The sequence below is a fragment of the Scyliorhinus torazame genome, chromosome 13, assembly GCF_047496885.1.
Source record: "Scyliorhinus torazame isolate Kashiwa2021f chromosome 13, sScyTor2.1, whole genome shotgun sequence".
Taxonomy (NCBI): Eukaryota; Metazoa; Chordata; class Chondrichthyes; order Carcharhiniformes; family Scyliorhinidae; genus Scyliorhinus; species Scyliorhinus torazame.
This window is the reverse complement of record NC_092719.1, coordinates 56,839,981-56,859,020: the sequence shown is the minus strand read 5'-3', so window position 1 is coordinate 56,859,020 and position 19,040 is coordinate 56,839,981. Positions and strand designations below refer to the sequence as shown.

The 19,040-nt window shown below is 45.8% G+C and overlaps 1 protein-coding gene across 3 annotated transcripts in view; it reads left to right on the top strand.

Annotated features, from left to right (window-relative positions):
* The window catches only part of apaf1 (apoptotic peptidase activating factor 1), a 311,250-nt gene that overhangs the window by 75,308 nt on the left and 216,902 nt on the right, over window positions 1-19,040 (top strand). For all 3 annotated transcript variants that reach the window (XM_072471565.1, XM_072471564.1, XM_072471566.1), the window contains exon 8: window positions 10,379-10,617. In XM_072471565.1, the coding sequence (XP_072327666.1) occupies window positions 10,379-10,617 (239 nt within the window). The remainder of the gene's footprint in view (window positions 1-10,378; window positions 10,618-19,040) is intronic.

The window sequence follows — 19,040 nt, the reverse complement described above, 5'->3', positions numbered from 1 at the left end:
CATTTTGACATGTTGAATTTAAATTTCAGGTTCCACTTCAAATTAAGTATAAAGAAAGAAAGGCGATCATTAAACATAAAAGCATAAATGTCTAATTTGAGTGAACGAAGCAAACATACTTTTTATTTTAGAGAAACCAAGCCAGGGTTGTGCTGCAGAAGAGCAATTATAGACTGACCTGACCCACTGTTTACGTAACAGCAAATTAATTCATACGCATTGGAACAGCATATGCTCCAATTCACCATGAGCAAAGCCACAGGAGTTCCATTGATGTGTATTTATGAACATCTACTATGCGCAATTGAAGTTTTTGCTTACTGAATGTGCTTCCTGAACACTTCTGTTGTGATTTTTAACACTGCATTCATGCTTATCTGTCTCCCCTGGATGTTGCTCCCTTTTTCTCACACGGATCCCTTCTGATCACTTATAACTTCATTTTCTAATAGCGTGTTCGTCCTGTACCGAACTTCCAAATCCATTAAGAGGTGACATTTTTGTCTAAAATGATCTTGCCAAAACAAGTTTTCCATCAAAATAAAAATGTAAATAATAGATATCATTAAACTATCATTAAAACATTTTCCCATTAATTGTCATTTTTCTGGTTTAATACCTTCATTAAAGCCTTCATTTCAAGACCTCCGCTTTCCCCCGACTTAATAGTTGGACACAAAGCTGCAGCTCTATTGCTACAAGACATATTATGTAGTTAGGAGTTTCATTTAGTTAGTCCAACTGCTGAATGTGCCTCTGCTTAATTGTTTTCAAAATAATTGAAAAGTTAATCAAATTTTGACTGTTTATTAAGGCCAATATTGTTATGAAACAGTTTTATCTGTGCCACGACTAAAACCCATTTCCTCCTCTGGAACATCGCCTACCGCTCCTGCTTGAGCTGTTTTTTTGCTGCAATCTTCATCCATGCATCCCTGCTCTAGCCTTGACTCTTCCAATGCACTCCTGACCAACCTCGCACACTTGATTTTCCGTGTAAAGTCGAGATCTCCAAGTTCTCTGCATCGTGTGTTTAGGATTAAAACCCTGTATAAAAATGGGCACTCTCTTCTAAACTGTTGGCCTGCTTTCCCCATCACAATTGTCCAGTTTGTTTGTGCAAACGGTCTGGAAAATGTTTTGAAATTGGCAGAATTGACATCCGTACTTCCTTTGGTCCCTTTGTATTTAAATGAAACTTGTTACAGCAAACACAGTCCGCATCACTGTTGGACGATCTTTCTGGTGGTATGGTTCGTAGGTAATTAGCAATGGTTCCTGGACTGTCTGGAAGTGAACTAAAAGTGAGCATCTTCACCATTATACCAGATGCTCTGTTATTAGTAAGAATTTTAAAAATTCATTTGCAGGATGTGGGCATCGCTGGCTAAGTCAGCATTTGTTGCCCATCCATAATTGCCCTTGAGAAGATGATGCTAAGCTGCCTCCTTGAACCGCTGCATTCCATGTGATGTTGGGGAGGAAGTTCCAGGATTTTGACCCAGCGACAGTGAAGGAACGGCGATTTATTTCCGAGTCAGGATAGTGTGTGACTTGGAGGGGAACTTTTGCATGGTGATTGAAAGGGTGTAGTTTCAGATATTATATCAGAACTAGTTTTTCAAAACTCTAATTATCCACTAAGTGCTGAAGTGGTTAAACCTCTTCTGAATCAAAGTGTCTTATACATACAAGCTATTTAGCTGAAGTTGTTAGCTACAGGAAGTCAGCCCAAGGACACATTTGCTGGTGATGGGGCCCCAGGAAAGAGACAAACAGATGGTTGTTATCAAGGATGACAATGAACAATGTGGGATCTTTTCACCATTTTATGTTTGTGTCAGGTTGCCTGGAGGAAAGACATAATCAAACAGAATTGTTATTGCAGTGGGCATTTTTACCATGGGAAGGTCATGATACTTAGATAGGAGAGGTGATTGATAACCACATTATGATAATGAGGAGCCGCTGATGAATATTAGGAGACAGCATGTACGTGTCTTTGCACTGATCGGATATTATAATTAAATAAGCATGCACTTGTTGTAATTGGTTAATTATTCTCAAATTCTCTGCATGGTGTAAACCTAACCGATAGTTATGATTGAACATACATAGATAACTAGTAACAAATGATTGGTATATGCTAATTTCTTGAAATCAAATCTGAAGTATATCTGCCAGTAACATTCTTGAATCACTGCTCTCTGGCATGCCAACTTGGAATGCCATTTGCTCATGCTGTAGCATTGTAATAAAGGCCTCATTTGTAATAGTCTTTGCCTGGTTTCTTGTGAGTGGGTGAGTGAAGTACATTAAAGCCAATTAGCGGTACTTTTTCCCACAACAGTGGTATTCCCAAGTGTCTGCTGCCCTTGTCCTTGATGGTAGCGGTTGTGGATTTGAAAGGTGCTGCCCAAGGAGCCTTAGTGAGTTACTGCAATGCACCTTGTAGATGATACACATTGCTGCACTGTGTCGGTGGTCGAGGAAACAAATGTTTGTGGAAGGGGTGCCGATCAAGTGGACTGCTCTGTCCTGGATCCAGTCTGAACCCCCCAAAAAGCTGATTTACCATTGTGACACTTTAAATGTTGTTAGCCCTTGTTATGAAGTGAAGCAGGCACATTTCTATAATGTAGTTATCCAGCACCCTGGCATGCAAATCGAGGATAAAGCACAAGAATAGATCTTTTGCATTGTGATGATTCTATTTCTCTCATTTGAGGAACTGCCAGGAAGACCAGGAGAAAGTACATGACTTAAACTCAAAGGTCCGTTGTGGAATTAGTGGGATAGCAGCAGAGGATTTGTTTGCACTTGAAGGAAAGCTGCAGTTATACAATAGATATTTGTAAAATGTAATGATGAGAATCATTTTTAACAAGCATAGAATTGCTATGTACACCTGCTGTAGGTTAGGGCAGTGAGATTCTAATGCTCCTGTCTCCTAACTTCCTGCCATAACTCACAAGCTGAATATGTAGCAATGCATAACTTCAGGGGAGTTGGACTCCTTTTTTACGCCCAGACGTGATTTTAAAATGTATTGGGCTGTTGCAGTCTGGCAAGGCCCCTGGTCCGGATGACTTTCCGATTGAATTCTACAAGAAGTTCTCTGAACAGCTTGAGCCTCTGTTATTGGACATTGTTTAATGATTCCCTATCCCAGGGGTCATTGCCTCCGACCCTCACTCAAGCCTCCATTTCCCTGCTTTTTAAGAGAGATTCCGACAAGTGCGGTTGGTACCACCCTGGATTGCTCTTGAATGTGGACGTCAAGTTACTCGCTAACGTGTTGACGCTGCGGTTGTAGCTATGCCTCCCAAATATATTTTCAGAAGTTCAAACGGGCTTTGTGAAAGGCTGACAATCATCCGACAACATACATCGCCTGTTGAATGTTAGCCTTTCCCCCTCCCCAGTACCCGAGCTGGAGGTGATAGTTTCTCTGGATGCTGAAAAGGCATTTGCCAGAGTGGAATGAGAGTATTTATTTGAGATTATTGGAAGGTTTGGATTTGGTCATAAATTTGCATCCTGGATTAGCCTATTATAAAATGCCCTGACTGCCAGTGTTCATATGAACGCTCTGAACTCTGACTATTTTCCCTGGAACAGGGCACTAGGCAGCGCTGCCAACCTTCTCCATTCCTGCTCGCTCTGGCAATAGAGCCGCTCTCTATAGCGCTGAGATCCTCGAGTCAGTGGAAGGGTATTTGTCGGGATGGTGTGGAGTGCCGGGTGTCCCTCTCTGCAGATGACCCTACTTCTTTATATTATGGATCCAGCCCCCTCCATAGACAGCATAATGAAGTTGCTTATCACCATTGGCTCCTTCTCGGAATGTAAATTGTACTTGGACATGAGTGAATGTTTCCCAGTTCACACCTCTGGGAGGCGAGCCCAATTGGGGATGCTACCTTTTTGCCTTTCTCTGACAAATTTTCGCTATTTGGGGTTCCAGGTGGCCCACAACTGGACCTCATTTCATAAGTTGAACTACGCAAGTCTGGTTAATAGTATCAAAACAGATTTGCAGAGGTGGAATAACCTTCCTCGATCCTTGGCAGATAGAGTTCAGACTATTAAAATGAACGTACTCCTGAGGTTTTTCATTTTCTTTCAGCGTCTTCCCATTTTTCTCCCCAAGTCCTTTTTAATTAAGGTCAATAAATTGATATCCTCTTTTATTTGGGTAACAATCCAAGAATCCGCAGCGTTCTGTTCCAAAGGGACAGAACAACTGGGGGCTTGGCCCTCCCCAATTTATTGCTCTGTTACTGGGCTGCTAACTTTCAAAAAATTCTGTTGTAGATTAGTGATCCCGAATCTATTTGGGGACAAATGGAAGCTTGTTCCTATTCTACTTCTACTCTTCTTGCTATAATCGCTGAACCCTTTGCCTTTTTCTCCAGTCAGATTTCCCTCAGACCCAGTGGTGGTGGTCACTCTTAAGATTTGGAAACAGTTTAGATGCCGTTTTAAGCTCTTTTCCCTTTTTCACAAGTCTATTTGCAAAAATCCCCTTTTCCCGCCGTCTCGGTTGAACTCAACATTTAAATCTTGGGAAGTGAAGGGCTTGGAGTGTTTTGGGGATTTATTTATGGAGGGGAGGTTTGACAGTTTTAGTGAGTTAGCTGATAAATTCTAGTTGCCCAACTCAAACCTATTTTGGTATTTTCAAGTTCGTGATTTTTCACTCAAGGCTTTTCCTTCCTTTCCTCTGGTGCCTCCTTCTTCCCTGGTGAGGAAGATTCTGTCCCTAGCTCGACCTGGCGAGGGGTCCATTTCTGATCATCTTGACCGCCTGCATCTGGCCTGCCAACAACAAAGGAAGATTACATTTATTTCCCTTTTAGTGGAGTTAGTTGTTTGTGGGTTTAGCTTAGGTTTAGTATTGAAGTTAATTGTGGGTTGTGTGTTTTTGGTTTACCTTTATATTTTGATTGTGATCTTTTTTTCTTGTATTCTTTTCTTCTGGTTTGTATTGATTATTATGACTTTAAAAAAAATAAACTTATTTAAAAAAAGATAAGATTGTTCTTGCTTTAGTGATACTAGCAGAAGAATTTGGGCAGGACACTGTACTTCTGCTGCTCTTCGCATAGTTATGTGGGACCTTTTATATTCACCTTTAGAAGTCAGGTTATTTTTTAGTGTCTTTTCGGATTGATGGAACCTCTTGACAGTCAGCACTTTCTCTTCATTGCACTGACCACTCTTATCCACTGCTCCCTTTTCATGCCCAGGCAGCTGATGATGTTAAAGAGCAAGATACAAAAGTCTGCAAAGGGATATGATAAGTTAAGTGCGTGGGGAAAACTTTGGCTGTTGGAGTATAATGTTGGGGAAATGGTAGGGTTTCTACTTTGACAGGAAGAACAGAAAAGCAGAATATTATTTAAATGGCGAGAGACTACAGAATACTGCAGTGCTGAGGATCTGGGTGACCTTGTTCATGAGTATATAAAGTTAGTATGCATGTGCAGCGGCTACAACTACACAGGGTGTTAGTGAGACCGCACCCAGAGTACTGTGCACAATTTTGTTTGTTTCTTTCTTACATTGGAAGCAGTTCAAAGAAGGTTCATTAGGCTGTTTTCTGGTGTGAAGGGATTGCCATATGAGGAAAGGCTGAGCAGGTTTACTCGAGACCCATTGGAGTTTAGAAGCACGAGAGGTGATTTCATTGAAACATATATGATTCTGAGGGGGCTTGATAGAGAATTGCTATTGCTGGGAGGGTGGGAATTCTGTGACCAGGGCACACAATTTAAAAATCAGGGCTCTCCCATTTAAGACGGATGTGAGGAGAAATTTATTCTCTGAGGGTTGTTAGTGTCATGTGAGAGTACCTTTAAGAAATGAGTGTTTATCAATTAGCTACAGTGGATGTACCTTTAAGAAATGGGTGTTTATCAAATAGCTGCAGTGATGTCAGAGTGTGGGTGGAGCTTGGCTGTCTGTCTGTTTTTACTTTGTTTTTGAGCTGGCAGCTACAGTGTGTGTGTTTGGTTTTGCTTTCAGAGTTGGAGCTGCATCCAGTCAAACAAGGTGTAATTTTGATCTCTGCATGAAAAGAATGTCTTCAGATCACTTGCTAATTTAAAAGTGATAACTGCTCTCAGTAGAGAATTTAAACCTGCTGTCTGGTAAAGAGGGTATTTGTCTTATGGATGTTGCTAGGAAAGATTAAGGGTTACTTACAGAGTACTGTGTTCTTTGGGGGAAGTATTTGAGTTGATAGTTGCTAAGATGTTTACTCTGTTTATAAAATGTTAACTAGATTCATATAATAAACATTGTATTGTTTTGAAAGTACTTTAGATCTCTGTTGCATCACACCTGTAGAGTGAGCTCTTGTGCACCCCATAACTAAAATCTATTAAACGTTGTTGGTCAGGTGAACTCCATGATGCACTTTGGGGTTCTCTAAATCCTGCCCCGTAATATTAGTTTTCAGAATTCTCCTCCATAGGGAGCAGTCCATGAGCTGGGCAGATTTTTGATCTACAAGGGAGTCGAAGGTTATGGGAGACGGGCAGCAAAGTGGAGTTAAGGCCACAATCAGATCAGCCATGATCTTATTGAATGGTGGATGCAGGATTGAAGGGCCGAATACCCCCTCCTATTTTCTATGATCTTCACTACATTCATCTGGTGCATGTAAAGTTATTCAAATGTCCTCTGTTCCCCCTTCTCCACTGCAGTGGACTGATCCATAATTGCTGTTGGGCAAGAAATCTCTTCGTTATTCAGTTCTGCCAGATGTGATAATTGAAATGTTCTCCCTTCATGAATGGACGTGCTCGTCGTAGAGTACTTTCTGATGAGAAGCTACACAATTACATTTGTCATCTGAATAATTAATTAGCTTTGTGTCTCTTCAATTCACCAGTTTTATTCCTTTTTTGTGGGCCAATTATTTTACAATACCAACTTTTAGCAATTTGCTTTATCATTCCACCATCTTCTGCATCTAGCTTTCCAAGATTAGAAAATACTGGAGTATCAAACTTTAGATTTGATTATTTTGGAAGTGAAGGCAGTCATTTTTCTATCGGGCAGATCCATTGGAACAAAATTTGGTTCATTATTTTTCATGGTTGCACTACTCGTACTTTGCTTCTTTTAAATTGGAATTTTGTTCTGCACGAATTGTACTTTGCGAACATCATGAAGTCCTGGTGCTGAGTTTGATATTTTATTCATTGGGTTGCTGTCAGTCCCACTAAATTCTGCGCTCCTTGGATTAGCTAGTTTAAAAGTGGAAATTGGAAAATCCTAACCCTGAAAAAATAATTGTGAAACTTCATCAAATGCCAGCAATTGTTTTTGTACAAGAGACTTTATTGAATTGCTTAAAAATAAATTAAAACATTGTGCAATTATGTCAAACGTTTCAACTAGCCTTGAAGAGCGGACCTGGCTGTTTTGCACCTTTAGCCAAATTGAAACTGTTGCAACAAAGAATTATGGTTCATATTCTTTTCTCTTCTGTTCCAATTTTTTTTTGTCCCCTTCCTCTATTCCTGAATCTTTTGTTGGGTTATGGTTCTAGGGGTGTCAGCAGTCAAAGATTCAGCAGTAGCGCTCGATTATGGCAGAGGCTCAGTAGAAAATGAGCAATGAGTCCTGATCAAACTGGGCGATAGTGGCAAGCTATAGGCGCTGAGTCCTAACTACATGAAGGAATTGAATTAGCAAACACAGGTGACTTGATTGGTTCAGTGAATTTGTGATGGTAGATGCTTTTGTGTGGCTTTGAAGGGGGCAACCTGCATGCCTGTGCCTTTCTGTGCTGTTCAGTTTAATACCAAACCCTCCGGGGCACAAATGTGTAATGCAGAAATCATCCTGTTAAAATTTCAGGATATTGGGTTTTAATCTCTTTGGAATTTAAAAGATTGCCTTCCTTGGCATTGAGGTGTTCTCTGGTGAGGTCCACATTTGGAAATGGCATCATATTGAGGGCGAGGTTGGGAGAAGGGGATTTCGAACAAAAGGGATCCACCAATCCAAAATCAATGTGGTTTGAATACGGTAGGAAGGTAGGCTGATGAATGGCTTACATTATCTGGCAATGGCAAGGAACAAAATAAATAACAGAACTACAATCTAAACAGCTGTAGGCTACTGGACAAAACACAGAGAAGTGAACTGGGGCATTGAGAGATGGCTCATCACAAATAGCAGTGGTGTGTAGCAACAGTTACACAATCAAACTTGATCTTAGGACAAAAGCAAAATACAGCAGATGCTGGAGATCTGAAATAAAAACAGAAAATGCTAGAAATAGTTAGCAGGTCAGACAGCATCTGTGGGGAGAAATTGAGTTAACATTTCAGGTCGTGGTGACCATAGCTCCTGTTATCTTAGGATCTATAATGAGCAGGATTGAACACTAATGTAGTTAGTGATTCTGTTCAAGGCACTAGTACAACCACACCTGGGTACTGTACTATATTGACTGCTGAACTGAGCAAGGATATCCAGCCTTTGGTTGCACTTCAGAAAAGTTAATGGAATTAATACCTAGTGTAAGGGTCTTGTATCAGAGAAGAGGCTGGAGAATGAGAGATTGTTCAGTCTGGAGAAGTGAAAGGTCAGGGTGCATCTTCAAACAATCCAGATCTTAAGGAAATTGATCAATTTCTGATTTGTTTGTGATTACCACTAGATCGGAGCTCTAAAGAAAAATTAACAGGCAATTGGAGATTTAATTATTTTACATGGAGGATATTGAACTTGTGCATGGTCTACCTAGAGAGGCAGATAGAGCAGAAAAACTTAAAGGATTGGATTGGTATTTGACAGAGCGGGTGATTGACCAATATTAGTTTTGGGAACTGGTCACGTGGACGGCATAGTTTTCCCTGTCCTGCATTTTCCATGTTTTTGACTTCACAGAATTCTTACAGTGTAGAAGGAGGCCATTCAGTCTGTCGTGTCTGCACCGATTCTCTGAGCAACTAACCTAATGCCATTCCCCTGCCTTCTCCCTGTAACAATGCACATTCTTCCTTTTCAGACCTAATGGTCTCATTCTCTTTTGAATGTCTCGATTGAACCTGCCTCCACCACACACTTAGGCAGTATATTCCAGACCCCAGCATGCTTGTTACCCCTTATTTGTTGAGCCTGACTGGGCCTCTGATCACGGATTTAATAAAGGAAGACACTAATTTATTTTGCATTTTTCATGACCACCAGAGATCTCGAAGTGCTTTATTGTCAGTGATGTGCGTCTTGAAGTGCCACTGTTGTAATGTAGGAGACACGATGACCATTTTGTGCACAGCAAACTTCCACAAACAGCAATGTGATAATGACCAAATAATTTTATTTTGATTGTCACCGACTGAGGGGTAAATATTTGCCAGGACATAAGCGATAAGCCACTCTTGCTATTCGGAATAATGCCATGGGATCTCTTATGTCCACCTGAGAGGGCATTTAGTTTAAAGTCTCACCTCTGACAGTGCAGCACAGCTTCAGTATTACATTGGCGTACCAGCCTTAATTTGTCTGCTCCAGTCTGGCTTGACATCCCATTCCACAGGCCGTTTGCCAACTACTGTCAGCATTGATTAATAAGGGGATCAGGGGTTATGGGGAGAAGGCAGGAGAATGGGGATGAGAAACATATCAGCCATGATTGAATAGTGGAGCAGACTCGATGGACCGAATGGCCTAATTCTGCTCCTATGTCTTATGGTCTTATGAACAGTGGTTGGAATGGACCAGGTCGTGCTGTAAATCGGTAGTTTTTTCATTTAACCATAAGTTTACATTTGTTTGTTAAAGACTCTTATCTGCATCTCCAATGGAGTTGTCCATTGTGTTGTAAAGGCAGAGAATGGCTCTTCATTGAAGTGCAGAGCGGGATTAAGGGGCTGAATGGCCTTCTGTTCCTGTGTTTCATTTTTATTTGACTTGAGGTCTTGACCTGATGGCACTTTCATCACTGTCCGTTTTTATGAATTGAGGATGAACATTGGATTGATTAGACTGTGGAAGAGCTGATAAAGTGGGTGGAATGGGGTCAGACATCTACTGTTGGCTGCACTTCTGTAATAACAAAAGTGGCCTGTATTCACTCAAGCTGATTAACTAACTCTCATCATGGTGCTTGAAAATCAGAATTCAATTTGCTTAAATAAATAAGTGAATAAAGACCTGGAAAGTTGATCATAGAATCTTGCCATCTAAACTACTTTCTTTAAAAAACTATCTTGACAATACAATAATGTGTTGTTTGCCAAACTTTAATGACAGCTGGAAATGTCTCTGGCCACGAGTTTATAAAGTAAATTTACTTGATGTTTTTGAAAAACGTTTTAAACAAACAAAAATGCACACTAATGTTCCGCAGGTTCTCCTCTCGTTGTCTCCCTCATCGGTGCATTGTTGCGAGAATTTCCAAAACGGTGGGCCTATTACCTCAAGCAGCTGCGGAGCAAACAATTCAAAAGAATTCGCAAATCCTCCTCCTACGATTATGAAGCACTTGATGAGGCCATGGCAGCAAGCATTGAGATGTTGAAGGAGGACTATAAAGAATACTACAAGGACCTCTCTGTGCTTGAAAAAGATGTGAAAGTGTCAACTAAGGTAAGGTTATGGAAACCTGAATCATAAATTCAACACTGATTGGTTTAATTTCTACTGCCTGCTCATTTATGCATGTGTTTTTAGAAATTGAGTCTTTTGATTGGTTTTGGCTATGGGGGTTGGCAATTCAGTTTGCCCTGGTCAGCTTTCTGGCCTTGGCTTATTTGCATTCTAGGGCCAGGCCCCTTGACCTCTGCCAGGGAGCTCTGGTCCAGAAATAGTGCTGCATAAGGCTCTTGCTGCCTTTGAGCTGCCTGAATATTTTTGAAGGTTTTATCAGTAAATTCCTGGTTGCTGCTCTCTGTGCCTTTGCTTTGGCAACATTCTAAAAGCATTGGCACCAATTCCATTTCAAGTAAACCATTGGGGCACCTCTATTGACTTGTAAATGCTGGATGCTTTGGCTGATCTGTTGAACTTGGAATCAGTGTTCCAACAAGGCAAATGATGGGAAATACACATGTACTTAATGCGATTTGTATATAAGCAGATTAATTTTATGTCACCACCCATGCCAGAAGTGTGGCTGTTTAAAAATATCCCCAGCCTCATCCATCCCAGGTGACTGATATGTGATGCGAGAAAGCCTAGACTTCTGGTTCTGTGGATCGCTCTTACTGATGGACAAGATATAAACATGGGAGCTGTAATGAAATCTGGAGCAGAGTTCCTTTGAGAATCAATGAGTAAGTGAATGATTCAGCTCGGCTTCCTCCTGAGCTCCCCACCATCAGTCTTCAGTCAGTTCAATGCACTCCTGTAATGTTGAGAAACAGCTTGAGAGTACTAGAAACTGCAAAGGCTGTGGGCCTCAAAAGCATCACAGCTGGAGTGGTCCAGAACTAGCCATGTCTCCAGCCAAGCTGCTTCAATACAGCAACAGCACTGGTATCTACCTGACAAAAGGGAAAATTGTCCATGTATGTCCTCCCCACAATGCACACATAATTCCAACCTGACAAATTATAGCTCCGCCAGCCTCAAAGCGATGACAGGGCTGTCCACTGTACTATCAAGTGGCAATTTCTCAGCAATAACTGCTTGGATCACTTGGCTCCAGACCTCATTACGGCTTTGAACTAATCAATAGCGATGAGGTGAGAATGACTGTGCCATCAGGGGTCCCTACTAAAAGTTAAAATCAAGAGGAATCGGAAGCGGAGGGCAGAGGGGGAAGCTCTCCACTGGCTGGAATCATGCCGAGCACAAGGGAAATTGTTGTGGATATTCCAAGCCAATCAGCTCAGTCTCAGGGCCCCACTGCAGGAGTTCCTCAAGGCAGTGCCCAAGGCCCAACCACCTTCAGCTACTTCATCAATGACCTCCCTTCATAAATTCTGGAATGGGAACATACAGTATTCAGTTCTATTCGCAACATCTCCGATGCTGAAGCAGTCAGTATTGGATGCAGTAATACCTGAATGACATTCGAGAATTGAATTGCTAAATGGCAAGTAATATTTGTGCCAAACAAGTGCCAGATGATGACCGTTTCCACCAATAGAGAGGATCTAACCACCTTCCCTTGAAATGTAGTGGTATTAATATTATCGAGTCCGCCACCATCAACACCCTGGGGATCGCCCTTAATCAAGAAACATAACAATAGTAGCCAAATACTGTGGTGACAAACGTGGGTCAGAGATTGGAAGTTCAGCTGCACCTCACTCACTCCCTTTTCTCCAAATGCTCCCTCTACTACTGAGAAAATGCATGGGAAAACCAGCTGAGAATTTCCCTCCAAGTCGCACCATCCTAACTTGGAAATACACTGCCATTAATCCTTTGTCATTGATGGATCAAAATGCTGTAACTCTCTTATCTAACTGCCCTATGGGAACCACATTCACCAGTGTGTCTGTCGCAGTTCAAGAAGGCAGCTCATCACTGCCTTCTTGAGGTCATTTGGAGTGGGTAATGAATGCCCACCTTTCCAAAAAATGCCAATATCCAGTGAAAGAATGAAAAAAAATTGGCTGATTGCTATTCCAGTAGATTAAAATGTGCTTTTGCATATTCAGTTTATTATTTTTTAGGGATATTTGAAATGAACACAAAACTATTGATCCCCCGTGATGCTCATTTACAAATGGCAGCATTAGACCAGGAAGCTGTGATAATGACTAGTGGTTTAATACGGTATGTTGTGGGATGAGCAGAACTATCTGTAGAATACTGCCTATTAATATTTATAGAAATATATTACTTTACTGCGCCAAATCATTTTAAAATGTTGTTTTAATGAGCAACGGGACTTTGATTACATCAATCCTTTTGACAGCCCTTTGGAAAGTGGTAGCAAATTGCAAATGGATCAACGGAAAATGGCTTTTAAAAACATCAGTAGTAAATTATTTAAATGAAAAGCTGCCCCCACCCTAATTGCTGGGAGGCAGTTATCTGTCAGTCACCTGAGGCCTGTTTAGTGGCACAAAGGTGCACATTGTATTTTTCTCTTTGAAGCTTAAGTAGTGTAAGTCACCCTGGTTAGCTGAGGTCTGTATAAAAGACAGACCGAAAGCGCACTCAGTAAGCTCTGCGCAGGTCAAGGAGACACAGCTTGAGTGAGACACATCCAGAGTGGTAATTGGAACTTGGTAATTTGGTGCAGTGAGGTAATTCGGTGCAGAGTGGGAGATGGTGCTTTTTCCTACTGTTTTGTTCTCTCTCTTCTGGCCTGTAACTTTTAATCTGCAGGGAGAGAACCAGAGAGCATCTGAGAATCTGGGAATGTAAGTGATTTTTTATTTATTTTCATTACCGTTTCAAATTGTGTGTGGGGCGGGGGGGGGGGGGGGGAACTGAAGTGACATCACAGTAAAGCTGTGACCTGATTGGCTGGTTGGGAATCTACACTAAATTAAAAAAATTAAGCATTATTAAACTAATTAAACATAATTACTTAATTATAATTTAGAGGGGTATCTAAGCCAGAGATCGGAGAGTACTGTATTTAGCTTTCACATTTATAGCAGAAATCTAGTGCTAGGAAACATATAGTTGACTTCCGGTTGCAGCGATGCGGAGCTAAGCCGCACATTTCGGCAGCTCCCGCTAGAACGGACTTTTGGGCTCTCCGGAGGAGCCCCAACGGAATTTTTTTGATCAAATCCCGTGTGGGAAGGTGAAGTAAGGTCCCCCTTCCGTCGTGTATGGAGGGGAATAGAAGTGGAGGGACGGAAAAAGAGGCTTTGGAGCAGCGGCAGAAATGAGGGGGAGAAAACAAGATGGCGGAGGGCGGAGATCGAGCAGCATGGGGGCCGGACCAGCAGGAGTTTCTCAGGCGCTGCGTGGAGGAGCTTAAAAAGGAGGTGCTGGCGCCAATGCTGTTGGCGATCGAGGGGCTGAAGGCGACCCAGAAGGCCCAGGCGATAGAGCTCTGAGAGGTGAAGGAAAAAACTAACGAGAACGAGGACGAGTTCTTGGGCCTGGCGGTGAAGATGGAGGCGCACGAGGCGCTGCACAAGTGGTGGGCCGAGAGATTCGAGGTCCTGGAGAACAGGTCACGGAGGAAGAATCTCCGGATTCTGGGTCTCCCCAAAGGCGTGGAGGGGGCTGATTCCGGGGTGTATGTGAGCACGATGCTCCATTCGCTGATGGGTGCGGAGGCCTCTCCGAGCCCCCTGGAGCTAGAAGGGGCTCACCGGGTCCTGGCGAGGAGACCCAAGGCTGGCGAGCCGCCAATGGCGATAGTGGCGATGTTCCATCGTTTCACGGACAGAGAGTGTCCTGAGATGGGCCAAAAAGGAGCGGAGCAGTAGATGGGAGAATGCGGTGATCCGAGTCTACCAGGACTGGAGCGCGGAGGTGGCAAAGAGGAGAGCTGGCTTCAACCAGGCCAAGGCGGTGCTGCATAAAAAAAGGGTGAGATTCGGAATGCTGTAGCCAGCGGAACTGTGGGTCACGTATCAGGACCGACACCACTATTTCGAAACGCCAGAAGAGGACCTTTATCCAAACGGAAAAACTGGACTCGAACTGAGGGGCTGTGGTTGTGGGGGAGATGTTGACTGTGTACAGGGTTGTAAATATGGGTAAAGAATGTTTCACGGGTGGGATGATGGATGGGGATGGGGGAAGAGTTTTTGAAGGGGAGACAGTGAGGAATGTGGGCGTCGGTGCTGGAGGGAGGTGAGACTCGGGATGGGGGAATTGGAATAAGGCCGCAACAGGAGCTGCGCCACGGGGCGGGGCTGGCTCAGGAAAGTGCGGGCTTTTTCCTGCGTTAGGGAGGTGGGGGGATGGAGGAGCGCAAGGAGGAGGAGGGATTTCCACACGGGAAGGCGGGGGAAGCCGGGGTCAGCAGGAGTCAGCTGACGTACGGAAGTATTATGGGGGGAGCAAAAGAGCTAAATTTGGATCTAGCGGGGAGGAGGGTGGGGAGAGGGGGGGACAATAGGGTTGCTGCTACATTGGCCGAGGGGGAACTGAAAATGGAAGAGGTGGTCGGGGCGGGGGTTCCCCGTCTGGGGGACTGGAGGGTGCGGGAGATGCGGGCACGGGACAGGCCTAAAATAGGAGATGGCTAGTCGGGGGGAGGGGGGGAGTGCACGGCTGATCACGTGGAATGTGAGAGGCCTAAATGGGCCGGTTAAGAGGGCCCGAGTGTTCGCGCACTTAAAGGGACTGAAGGCAGATGTGGTCATGCTTCAGGAGACACATCTGAAGGTGGCAGATCAGATCAGGTTAAGGAAGGGATGGGTAGGACAGGTGTTCCATTCGGGGCTGGATGCGAAGAATAGAGGGGTGGCAATACTGGTGGGGAAGCGGGTGTCGTTTGAGGCCAAGAACATAGTAGCGGACAATGGAGGCCGATACGTGATGGTGAGCGGTAGGTTGCAGGGGATGGGGGTGGTATTGGTAAATGTATACGCCCCGAATTGGGACGATGCTGGATTCATGAAACGGATGTTGGGGCGTATTCTGGACTTGGGGGTAGGAAGCTTGATAATGGGTGGGGATTTTAACACTGTGTTGGACCCAGCACTGGATCGCTCCAGATCTAGGACTGGAAAGAGGCCGGCTGCGGCCAAGGTACTCGGGGTTTATGGACCAGATGGGCGGAGTAGATCCGTGGAGATTTGCCAGGCCTTTGACCAGAGAATTTTCTTTTTTCTCCCATGTACACAAGACCTACTCCCGGATAGATTGCTTTGCTCTGGGCAGGGCATTGATCCCGAAAGTGGAGGGTACGGAATATTCGGCCATATCCGTTTCGGACCACGCCCCGGAGTGGGTGGAACTAGAGCTGGGGGAGGAGAGGGACCAACGCCCGCTGTGGCGGTTGGATGTGGGACTGCTGGCAGACGAGGAGGTGTGCGGGAGTGTATCGAAAGGTATCTGGAGGCCAATGACAGCGGGGAGGTACAGGTGGGAGTAGTATGGGAGGCACTGAAGGCGGTGGTCAGGGGAGAGTTAATCTCCATCAGGGCTCATAGGGAGAAGAGAGAGGGCAGGGAAAGGGAGAGGTTAGTGGGGGAGATTTTAAGAGTAGACAGGAGATATGCAGAGACCCCTGATGAGGGACTACTCCGGGAGAGGCGAAGTCTCCAGACAGAGTTCGACCTGTTGACCACAGGGAAGGCAGAGGCACAGCGGAGGAAGGCCCAGGGGGCGATGTATGAGTATGGGGAGAAGGCGAGCCGGATGCTGGCACATCAGCTCCGTAAGAGGATGGCAGCGAGGGAAATAGGTGGAGTCAAGGATGGAAGGGGAACTACGGTGCGGAGTGCGGTGAAAGTGAATGAGGCATTCAAGGCCTTCTACGAGGAGCTGTATAGGTCCCAGCCCCCAGGGGGAAAAGAGGGGATGTGACGATTCTTGGACCAACTGAGGTTCCCGAGGGTGGAGGAGCGAGAGGTGGCTGGTTTGGGGGCGCCAATTGGGGTGGAGGAGCTGGTTAAAGGACTGGGGAGCATGCAGGCAGGGAAGGCCCCGGGACCGGACAGGTTCCCGGTGGAGTTCTATAGGAAGTATGTAGACCTGTTAGCCCCGTTGCTGGTAAGGACTTTTAATGAGGCAAGGGAGGGTGGGACCCTGCCCCCGACAATGTCGGAGGCGACGATCTCTTTGATCCTGAAGCAGGATAAGGACCCACTGCAATGCGGGTCGTATAGGCCGATCTTGCTCCTCAACGTAGATGCTAAGTTGCTGGCAAAAGTGCTGGCTACGAGGATTGAGGACTGTGTCCCGGGGGTGATTCACGAGGACGGGATTTGTAAAGGGCAGGCGGCTAAATACCAATGTGCGAAGGCTCCTAAACGTGATAATGATGCCATCGGTGGAGGGAGAGGCGGAGATAGTGGCAGCTATGGACGCGGAGCAGGCCTTTGACCGAGTAGAGTGGGAGTATCTCTGGGAAGTGTTGCGGAGGTTTGGGTTCAGGGGAGGGTTTATTAGCTGGGTCAAGCTCCTATATAGAGCCCCGGTGGCGAGTGTGGTTACGAATCGGCGGAGGTCGGAGTACTTTCGACTGTACTGAGGAACGAGGCAGGGGTGCCCCCTGTCCCCCCCTGTTGTTTGCATTAGCAATCGAACCTTTGGCCATGGCACTAAGGGAGTCCAGGAAATGGAGGGGGGTGGTCCGAGGGGGAGAGAAGCATCGAGTGTCGCTGTATGCAGACGACCTGTTGCTGTATGTGGCGGACCCAGTGGAGGGGATGGTGGAGGTCATGCAGATCCTAAGGGAGTTTGGGGACTTCTCGGGCTACAAGCTCAATGTAGGGAAAAGTGAGCTCTTTGTGGTGCATCCGGGGGATCAGGGAAGAGGGATAGACGACCTACCATTGAGGAGGGTGGAAAGGAGCTTTCGATACTTGGGGATCCAGGTAGCTAGGAGCTGGGGGGCCCCGCACAAACTTAATTTGACGCGGCTGGTGGAGCAGATGTTGGAGGACTTTAAACGGTGGGACATGTTGCTACTCTCGCTAGCGGGCAGGGTACAGTCGATTAAAATGGTGGTCCTCCCGAGGTTTCTTTTTGTATTCCAATGCCTTCCAATTGTGATCACCAAGGCCTTTTTTCGGAGGGTAGGCAGGAGCATTATGGGTTTTGTGTGGGCGAGTAAGACCCCGAGGGTAAGGAGGGGGTTCCTGGAGCGTAGTAGAGATAGAGGAGGGCTGGCGTTGCCGAATCTGGGAGGCTACTATTGGGCAGCCAACGTGGCGATGATCCGTAAGTGGGTGATGGGGGGAGAGGGGGCGGTATGGAAGAGGTGGGAGACGGCGTCCTGCAAAGGAACGAGCCTGGGGGCGATGGTGACGGCACCGCTGCTGCTCTCGCTGACTAGGTACACCACGAGTCCGGTGGTGGCGGCAACGCTAAAGATCTGGGGCCAGTGGAGACGACACAGGGGTGCGATGGGAGCCTCGGTGTGGTCCCCGATCAGTGATAACCATCGGTTTGTCCCAGGAAGGATGGACGGGGGGTTTCAGAGCTGGCATCGGGCGGGGATTAGAAGAATGGGGGACCTGTTTATCGAGGGACGTTTGCGAGCTTAGGGGCGCTGGAGGAGAAGTTTGGACTACACCCGGGAAACGCCTTCAGGTACATGCGAGTGAGGGCGTTTGTGAGGCGGCAGGTGAGGGAATTCCCGCTGCTCCCGGCACAGGGGATTCAAGACAGGGTGATTTCGGGCGTGTGAGTCGGAGAGGGCAAGGTGTCGGTGATATACCAGGAGATGAAAGAAGAGGGGGGAGGCTTTGGTAGAGGAGCTGAAAGGTAAATGGGACGAGGAGCTGGGGGAGGAGATTGAGGAGGGTCTGTGGGCTGATGCCCTAAGTAGGGTTAATTCCTCTTCCTCGTGTGCCAGGCTTAGCCTGATACAATTTAAGGTTGTTCACAGAGCGCATATGACGGGGACGAGGCTGAGTAGGTTCTTTGGGGTGGAGGACAGATGCGGGAGGTGCTCAGGAAGCCCGGTGAACCATGTCCATTGTTTTGGTCATGCCCGGCACTGGATGGGTTCTGGAGGGGAGTTGCGAGAACAATATCTAAGGTGGTGAAAGTCCAGGTCAAGCCAAGTTGGGGGCTAGCACTATTTAGAGTAGCGGACGAGCTGGGAGTGCAGGAGGCGAAAGAGGCCGGCATTCTGGCCTTTGCGTCCCTGGTAGCCCGGCGAAGAATCTTGTTAGTGTGGAAAGATGCGAAGCCCCCCAGTGTGGAAGGCTGGATAAATGATATGGCAGGGTTTCTGTGCCTTGAGAGGGTCTGTGCAGGGGTTCGCCAGGCGGTGGCAACCGTTCCTAGACTATCTCGCGGAGCGTTAGATGGAGTTCGGCCGACAGCAGCAGCAACCCGGGGGGGAGGAGGGGGGGGGGGAACACATCTCTTTCTGGGGGAGGGGGGGGCGGGAGGAAGAGGGAGGGACGGGGAAGATTTTTTTTTCGGGGTCCATCTGAGCAAGAAAATACATAAATGATCCG